The sequence below is a fragment of the Gadus chalcogrammus genome, chromosome 4, assembly GCF_026213295.1.
Source record: "Gadus chalcogrammus isolate NIFS_2021 chromosome 4, NIFS_Gcha_1.0, whole genome shotgun sequence".
Lineage (NCBI taxonomy): Eukaryota > Metazoa > Chordata > Actinopteri > Gadiformes > Gadidae > Gadus > Gadus chalcogrammus.
This window is the reverse complement of record NC_079415.1, coordinates 1,747,341-1,756,575: the sequence shown is the minus strand read 5'-3', so window position 1 is coordinate 1,756,575 and position 9,235 is coordinate 1,747,341. Positions and strand designations below refer to the sequence as shown.

At 52.6% G+C, this 9,235-nt stretch overlaps 1 protein-coding gene across 1 annotated transcript in view; it reads right to left on the bottom strand.

The window, feature by feature from the left end:
• Positions 1 to 9,235, bottom strand: part of LOC130380409 (filamin-C-like) — a 51,161-nt gene that overhangs the window by 3,384 nt on the left and 38,542 nt on the right. Inside the window, exons 18-27 of the mRNA XM_056587599.1 lie at positions 8,773 to 8,925; positions 7,885 to 8,007; positions 7,157 to 7,417; positions 6,130 to 6,405; positions 5,559 to 5,696; positions 5,078 to 5,193; positions 2,864 to 2,996; positions 2,350 to 2,526; positions 1,533 to 1,751; positions 311 to 523 (exon numbers count right to left, since the gene is read on the bottom strand). Coding sequence (XP_056443574.1) covers positions 311 to 523; positions 1,533 to 1,751; positions 2,350 to 2,526; positions 2,864 to 2,996; positions 5,078 to 5,193; positions 5,559 to 5,696; positions 6,130 to 6,405; positions 7,157 to 7,417; positions 7,885 to 8,007; positions 8,773 to 8,925 — 1,809 coding nt within the window. The remainder of the gene's footprint in view (positions 1 to 310; positions 524 to 1,532; positions 1,752 to 2,349; positions 2,527 to 2,863; positions 2,997 to 5,077; positions 5,194 to 5,558; positions 5,697 to 6,129; positions 6,406 to 7,156; positions 7,418 to 7,884; positions 8,008 to 8,772; positions 8,926 to 9,235) is intronic.

The window sequence follows — 9,235 nt, the reverse complement described above, 5'->3', positions numbered from 1 at the left end:
ACTAAGGAAAGTGTGTTCAGAAAAACATTAAATCGTTTTTTCAAGGACCAAATGACGCGCACACAAACACACACACACACATGAACACACATAAATGCACACACACACACACACACTGAGTGACTGACTGACTTATACTGACACACACACACACACACACACACACACACACACACACACACACACACACACACACACACATGGAAACGCTGACTGACTGACTGACACACACACACACACACACACACACACACACTGACTGACTGACTGACTGACACACACACACACACACACGTCCGTCCGTCCCCACCTGCTTTGCTGCAGTCCACGGTGAACATGTTCTTCTGGCCCACGAAGGCCTTGGAGAGCCCTGCCCCCCTGGAGACGGCCTGGCTGGCGTCGGAGGAGAACTTTGGCAGCGAAGGGAAGCCGCCCCCGATGGCGGCCTGCGAAGACTTGGTCACCGTCTCCACCAGCACGGACGAGGTCTCGTGGAGGCTGTGGCCCCCGGATAGACAGGCACCTAGGGGGGAGGGAGGGGGAGAGAGGGGGGGGAGATTCAGCCTCACACAGTGGATATGACCTGCTCATAAAACCTAGTCAGTAGCAGAGAGAGAGGGAGGAAGAGAGGGAGAGAGAGAGAGGGGAGGGGGGAGGGATAGAGGGAGAGAGGTAGACAGAGAGGGAGGGAGAGAAGGAGAGAGAGAGAGGGGTGGGGGGAGGGATAGAGGTAGACAGGGAGGGAGGGAGAGAAGGAGAGAGAGAGAGAGGGGGAGAGAGGGAGGAAGAGAGAGAGGGAGAGAGAGGGGGGGGAGGGGAGAGGGAGAGAGAGAGAGGGAGGGAGGAAGAGAGGGAGAGAGAGGGGGAGAGAGGGAGGGAGAGAGTGAGAGAGGGGGGAGGGGAGAGAGAGAGAGGGAGGGAGGAAGAGTGGGAGAGAGAGAGGGGGAGAGAGGGAGAGAGAGAGGGAGGGAGAGAGAGGGGGGAGGGGAGAGAGGGAGAGAGAGAGGGGGAGAGAGGGAGAAAGGGAGGGAGGGAGAGAGAGGGGGGAGGGGAGAGAGAGGGAGAAATAGAGAGAGGGAGGGAGAGAGAGAGAGAGAGGGAGAGAGAGAGAGAGGGAGGGAGGAAGAGAGAGAGGGGGAGAGAGGAAGAGAGAGAGGGAGGGAGAGAGAGAGAGAGAGGGAGAGAGAGAGAGGGAGAGAGAGAGAGGGGGAGGGAGAGTGGGAGGGAGAGAGAGAGAGAGGGAGAGAGAGAGAGGGGGAGGGAGAGAGAGGGGGAGGGAGAGAGAGGGAGAGATAGATGTCCATCTTTTAAAGTGGTCTGTGCATCTTGGTGTAAACCACAATGGTGAATTTCTAATAATCGAGGAAATGCGGTTATTAGTTCAGCGTTATCTTGTTGGCTGTTGACAATTCAAAGAATACACGTGAAGCCTTTCGAGAGAAGCCAAAATCTGCATATAGTTGCTACTCAAAAAGCTAGATTCGCCCCCTGGGCTCTCACCAACGGGCCCCTTGCCCCCCCCCCCCCCTCACCTGACACCTTGGCCTTGAAGGGGCTCCCCACGATGTGGCGGGGGCCCCCGTAGCGGATGGAGATGAGGTAGCTCCCCGGGGCCATGGGGGTGTAGGTGACCCTGTACCCCTCGGGGCACTCCACGCAGTCCATCTTCACCTTGGAGGGCCCGTCGATGGTCAGCGACAGGGCCCCCGAGCCCGCGTTGCACGTGCTCACGAAGAACTCCGACGCCGCGCCTGGGAGCGAGACGGGAACGCCGAGGAGGAAGAGGAGGAGGAGGAGGAAGGGGCGAGACGGGACACGGGACGGAAGGAGGGAGGGTTGTTTAACGTGTAAAACGTACGCAGACGTCCTTCAACTCAAAGTCGACTTTAGTTCACTACGGCTCGGGCCAAACTCGTGAGCCTATCAAACGTAAGCCGTCGGCGGAAAGTATTTTTATTTAAAAAAATCTATTTTCAATTGTCTGAGCTGCGTTGCTGGTTAGCTGGTGGGTGTTCGATTTACTGCGATTTAACCAAAGTGACCAGTTCATACGCAGACAGTAAGCCATGCAAGACGACAGCCGGCTCGTCAGGAGGAGTGAGGTGACTCGCTCAGGGACACCTCGACGCTCTGGGAGGGGCCGGGGATTGAACAACCTTCCGTTTACAAGCCATCCCGCCCCACGTCCTGAGTAAAGCCGTTAGTTTATTTGTCTACTTATTTGTCGCTTCGCCGTTAAAAAAACGAGTGTTGTGACATTTCGCCAAGGACTCAAGACATCACACCTCCTGCTAACCAGCTAGCGGCCCTGAAGCTCTGCTACAGGCCGGCCCTGCGGTGGCACCTTACCCGTGGACCCCCCCTCCAGCCCGGGTCCGAAGGCCGACACCATGCCCGGGTCCCCGGCCTGGCCTGGGTCACCCACGCGGACGTTGAAGGGGCTCCCCGGGACGTGGCTGCCGTTGAAACGCACGTCGATGGAGTGGACGCCATTCTCCCGCGGGATGAAGCGGATGGCGTACTGGTCTGAGGAGGGCACAGCAGAACTATTATGGGATGTGTGAGGATGAGGATACAGTGACTCTATTCGACTGTGGAGTCCTTCAGGATGCTCGTAGCTAGCTATGAGATAAAAATACAATTTGCAACTAAATACAACTGGATACAAATTCAGAGGTGGAGAACACAAAGTAATTCAGTTGAGCCCTGTTTCTTTGTGTCCGCCGTGTGTGACATCTGTTATTGCGTGGGGGAGGCGGGCAAAACAGGGCTAGCAAACAGACCATTTGTAATGAGTCCATGTGGGGGACTATGGGCGGGATTTATTTAATCGTTAAATGGTTGCTGGGCTCCTGCGGCGTACCGCTGTCGAGCTCGGTGACGTAGCACTCCTCGATCGCCCCCGAGGGCGTGTGGACCTTAGCGTCGACCAATCCCCGCGCTCCGTTCAGCTGCACCGCGAAGGACGCCTCCTGGCCCACCTTCAGACCCATCTCCTGGAGGGGGGGGGGGGGGGGGGGGGGGAGAGAGGGGAGGAGAGTGGTGAGGGAGGGAGGGAGAGAGAGAGAGAGAGAGAGAGAGAGAGAGAGAGAGAGAGAGAGAGAGAGAGAGAGAGAGACAGAGAGAGAGAGAAGGAAGAGAGAGAGAGAGAGAGAGAGAGAGAGAGAGAGAGAGAGAGAGAGAGAGAGAGAGAGAGAGAGAGAGAGAGAGAGAGAGAAAGAGAAAGAGAAAGAGAGAGAGAGAGAGAGAGAGAGAGAGAGAGAGAGAGAGAGAGACAGAGAGAGAGAGAGAGAGAGAGAGAGAGAGAGAGAGAGAGAGAGAGAGAGAGAGAGAGAGAGACAGAGAGAGAGAGAGAGAGAGAGAGAGAGAGAAGGGAGCAATGATGAGAAAGAGGTGGGAGGTGGAGAGAGGTCAGAGAGAGAGAGTTGAGGGGAGAGAGAGAGAGTGAGTGAGACAGAGATCAGGGGAGCAAGTGATGAGGTGGAGAGATAGGGGAGAGGGGGGGAGGAAGACGACCACAATGTGAGTCAGCACAGTGAAAAGTGACTGAAGGGAGAGGTAAACATCACATTGCATACTTTCAGAATGATGGGTTCGAAACCTCATCTACAAGTGAGATGAGGATAACCTTAATCTACATCTAGGGTTGGTTGGCCACATTTATCAGCAACCATCGAAAGCCACGATGAACTCTCCTCACTCGGTATAAATACACAACTCAACATACACACCGATATAGACGTTTAAAATGGCAGCTGGCGCACCTCCCCGGCTGATTATAAAAGGTATTTATAGAGTCTGTAAAAGTGGCTCCTCAAATATAGAGGATGCTGCCTCTGAGAGTTTGATATGACGGCATTTATAGTTCATCCAAGGATATAGTACACGTCTCCAGTCCGTGACTTCAGAAACTATATTAAGATGTTTTATCTCCCCCACCTGGTTCTACGATTGGCCCCGTCCTACTTCAGGGGCCCGTAACTGACTGGGCCAGATTCTGTTCATAGCTCCCCAATGAGCTATGCAGACAAGTTTAATATTTACTGATAAACTCTACATCCAATTCATCTAGCATTTTGCCCTTGACTTCACAAGAACTGCCGATTAGTGTTGTACATTAATTCAGATACAAGAATAGAGATAGGCAGGACGGTTTGAACGCATGATGGCTCTTCTGGAAAGGTGTTTGTTAAAGTGGTGAGGAATCCGAAAGAGACAAGCTCCTGATCCAGAATGTCCTGGGAGGTTGTTCAGGTCCAGTAAAAATGTCCAGAGTCTCACGGCGAAGAAAGCCAAACTTTTATCGGATGCTTCCCAGAGTAAAAGTTGATGGCAACATGTCGTAACCTTTACTGCAGCCCATAAAGCCGTCAGTAAACTCACTGCACACGAGGAGAAAAAAGATGGACTACACTGGTGTGTGTATTGTTCTGCATAGCACAGGTGGTACTTTAAGGGCTATGACGTAGCTTAGCTCAGGTGTACTTTAAGGGCTGTGAGGTCATAGTTCAGGGGTGCTTTAAGGGCTGTGGTGTCTGAACTCAGGGGTATTTTAAGGGCTCTGGTGTCATAGAACAGGTTGTACTTGAAGGGCTGTGGTGTCATAGCTCAGGGGTACTTTAAGAGTTGTGGTGTCAGAACTCAGGTGTACTTTAAGGGCTGTGGTGTGGTAGCACAGGTGTACTTTAAGGGCTGTGGTGTGGTAGCTCAGGTGTACTTTAAGGGCTGTGGTGTGGTAGCTCAGGTGTACTTTAAGGGCTGTGGTGTGGTAGCTCAGGTGTACTTTAAGGGCTGTGCTGTCAGAACTCAGGTGTACTTTAAGGGCTGTGGTGTCGTAGCACAGGTGTACTTTAAGGGCTGTGGTGTGGTAGCACAGGTGTACTTTAAGGGCTGTGGTGTGGTAGCACAGGTGTACTTTAAGGGCTGTGGTGTGGTAGCTCAGGTGTACTTTAAGGGCTGTGGTGTGGTAGCTCAGGTGTACTTTAAGGGCTGTGGTGTGGTAGCTCAGGTGTACTTTAAGGGCTGTGGTGTGGTAGCTCAGGTGTACTTTCGGGCTGCCGGTGGCCCCGGTCCTCACCTGCAGGCTGGTGACGCTGAGAGCCCGCGCGCCGTCCGCCAGCGTGGCGACGGGGACGACGAACGGCGAGTCAGGGATGTTCTCGTCGTTGAACTTGATGGACACCTCGTAGTCGCCTGGGGGACGAGGGAGGGGAGTGGTCCTCGTTTCGTTTCGGCAGTTGAGGTTTATTATTCTCAGTAATAAGTCATGAATAATTCGTGTTTTAATTCATTCTGGTTTCAGGTTTTGGTTTAATATCAGAGATAACTAGTCGTATATTTGTTAATCACACAAATAAAGGTTTAAGGAAATTGATATTAAACTAAATCTTTTCATTCATGAAAAACAGCAAAATTCAGAACTCATTTTAGTTATTACATTTTTCTGAAAAATTATTCTGGCAACCACTTCCTGTTCCCCTTTGACCATTACCCGCTTACAATAACTTTACACAACCGTTTTTTCCTTTCTTCAGTAGTACACATTGCGTTCCTCTCACCAGGCTCCTGTACCACGTAGGCCACACCGCAGGATCCGTCCTTCCGGTCCTCAAAGGTGATCTCCGCCTTGCTGGGACCTTCCACGGCGATGGACAGACCCCCAGCCCCGGCCTCCCGGGTCCAGATGCTGAACTCGGCTGCAAAAAGTGGGCGACACCGGCAGTTCATTTCTACTGCCCTCTTGTGGCGTACAGCCGTAAATGCATATAACGGTAATTGAGGCAGGGTTGAACTTCATTAACTTCACCCACTGAGCGGGGAGTTTGACAGTGAACTGTAGAGTTCATTGTGATAATAAATTAACGTATCGAGTGTTTGGTACATTAAAGGTCTACATTTTTAGACAAATATGTATTCATATTATTAGTATTAGTGAATCATCTTCCCCATTATTATAATTCTTCTTATCCATAATTTATTTATGCATTATTATTTAAATTAAAACAAATACAATGTTCTTGAACTTTCCAAGGAAGACCTGAAGTACAAAGTACGAATGACTAACACAATTAAAAGCAAAAAACGACAAAACTCAAACCACAGTTAACAACAAAGAAGTCCGCCACGCACCCGGTATCCCGGCGACGCCTCTGTCCAGCCCCGTGCCGCTGGCCCTCACCTTGTGGGACCCCCCCTCGCCCAGGGGCCCCACGGTGAACTGGAAGGGGCTGCCGGGGACGTGCTGGCCGCGGTACTTGACGTTGACGGTGTGCGCGCCCATCTCCGTGGGAACGAAGCGCACGCTGTAGGTGCTGTCGTCGCCGCGGACGATCTCCGCCTCCTTGATCTGACCGCCGGGGCTCGTCACCTGGGCCGTCATCTCCCCCGCCCCCCCCCCACTCTCACCTGGACGGGGGGAGGGGAGTGTGTGTGTGTGTGTGTGTGTATGTGTGTGTGTGTGTGTTTGTGTGTGCGTGAGGGTGGGATGTGTAGGTTGTGTGTGTGTTTGGGTGTGTGGGGTGTGTGTGGATGTGAGTTGTGTGTGTGTGGGTGGAGTGGGGTGACAGGTGTGTGCGTGTGCGTGTGTGTGTGTGTGTGTGTGTGTGTGTGGGGAGTTAAAAGGGAAAAGAGGACATCATGGATGGCTTTTGTGCTTGTAGTAAGTCCATGGGTAATGAATGCTTTGGGGAGGAATGGAACCTGAGCTTTACGAGGCATTTTCTGTTTTATATAAAGCTCAAAGTAAATGGAGACAACTGGAGTTACTATCGCTCTGCAAGCTGAATTAAAGCATTGAAGAATAGAGAATACGTTTCCTCTTTGAGTTGGATTGCACCTTCTACACAAACGCACACACACACACACACACACACACACACACACACACACACACACACGCACACACACGCACACTCACAAACACACACACACGCACACACACAAACACACACACACACACAGCTTCTATCTCTCACAAACAAAAATAAGCACTAACACAAACACACACACACACACTTTCTATCAGAAACAATTTCTCTATCTCTCAAACACACACACACACACACACACACACACACACACACACACACACACACACACACACACACACACACACACACACACACACACACACACACACACACACACACACACACACCTTCCTGCAGCTGCTGCCGGCTGCTCTGCATGCCGCTGAAGCCGGTCCGGCCCTCGGGCCCCAGGAAGTCTCCGAAGGGGTCGGCGCCCCCGAAGGGGTCGGCGGCCACCTGGGTGCTCTTCTCCACGCGCACCTCCCTCTTGGTCTCCCCGCCCCGCGTCTTGCTGATCTCCGTGCGCTCCGTGCGGGTGTAGGTGTGGCTGCTGCGCGTGAAGGTGTGTGTCAGACGCTCCTGGGCCGACACCATCTGGAACCAGTTACCTGAGGGGGGGGGGGGGGGAGGGAGGAAGAGGGGTGGGGGGGAGCCATGTTCGATTTGTTTACTAGTACAGCTCTTAATCTGTGACAGCCTCAGAGGGTTTCCCGGACAACACCCTAATCCCTGGGGGGGAACCTCCCTAAGGGGGAGGGTGGAGAGGGATCTGACAGGTCTGGGGGGTTGAAGCACATCTTGGAATGGTCGGTGAACTTTATGGAATATTTCATTAGGACGAATTATTATAATTATCTAAAGAATAATGTTATTGTAAAAAGTATTCTCCCTCTCCCTCTCCGTATTGCAAATCCAGCTTCCCTCGTAATTTAAAGAAATGAAAGGGTCAGAAGGCCCCTGGCCTTTCTGGGATCTCTCCCTCTCTCTCTCTCTCTCTCTCTCCCTCCCTCCCTCCCTCCCTCTCTCTCTCCCTCCCCCCTCTCCCCCTCCCCCCTCTCTCTCTCTCTCTCTCTACCTGGTATCTTCAGGTTGAGGTCACAGGTGCTGCCCACGGTGGCGATGGAGGAGGCCTGCCTCTTCCTGGTGATGCTCTCCTTCATGCGGCCCTCGCCGAACACCTTCACCGTGAACGGGCTGCCTGGGGTCACCGGCCGCAACAGAAACAGGGCACAGCGTCAGGAACAGGTCAACTGGGGGGCTGGAGTCGTCACCATGGCGACAGATTGAATGAGGCCTGATACGTCCCCCTGGGTGGTGTTGGTGCTGGTTTTTGTTGGGAGTTGTTGGGTTGCTGGTTTGTGTCGGGTGGTGGTGGGTGGTGCTGGTTTGTGCTGGTTGGTGGTGGGTGGTGGTGGGTGGTGCTGGGTGGTGGTGGGTGGTGGGTGGTGGTGTTGGTGGTGGTGTTGGTTGGTGCTGGTTGGTGGTGGTTTGTGTTGGGTGGTGGTGGGTGGTGTTGGTGGTGGTGGTGGTGGTGGTGTTGGTTGGTGTTGGGTGGTGTTGGGTGGTGCTGGTTTGTGCTGGGTGGTGCTGGTTTATGTTGGGTGGTGTTGGGTGGTGGTGGGTGGTGTTGGGTTGCTGATTTGTGTTGCGTGGTGCTGGGTGGTGTTGGGTGGTGCTGGTTCATGTTGGGTGGTGTTGGGTGGTGTTGGTGCTGGGTGGTGTTGGGTGGTGGTGGGTGGTGTTGGGTTGCTGATTTGTGTTGCGTGGTGCTGGGTGGTGTTGGGTGGTGCTGGTTCATGTTGGGTGGTGTTGGGTGGTGTTGGTGCTGGGTGGTGTTGGTGTTGGTGCTGGGTGGTGTTGGGTGGTGCTGGTTCATGTTGGGTGGTGTTGGGTGGTGTTGGTGCTGGGTGGTGTTGGGTTGCTGGTTTGTGTTGGGTGGTGTTGGGTGGTGCTAGCCCTCTACCTGGGACGTGCTGGTCGGCGAACTTGATGTTGATGATGTAGTTCCCGGGCTCCGTGGGGCAGTAGGTCACCTTGCAGGTCCCGTCCTCCACGTCGTCACAGTTGATGTCCACCTTACTGGGGCCCTCGATCGACAGCCCCAGGCCCCCGTAACCTTAGCAACGGGAGGAGGGACCCGGTAAAGAAAAGGTGTGCTGGTGAAGTACAGTGCAATGATAATACACCGATGGTATCCTTATTGTGATTTAAGTTGTCAGAAGTTGTAAGATCAAATATCCATTAAATAATTACTAGATATATTATAATATTTGTAAAAATTATGTTTTTTTCATTCGTGTAATTTTAATAAGAATCAGCATCATAAATGTCATTGATTATCGTTAGTATTTACATCATCGTTAACATTATAACTTTGTTATTCTAACCAGTATCACTATCATTACCACTATCACTAACGTTAACGC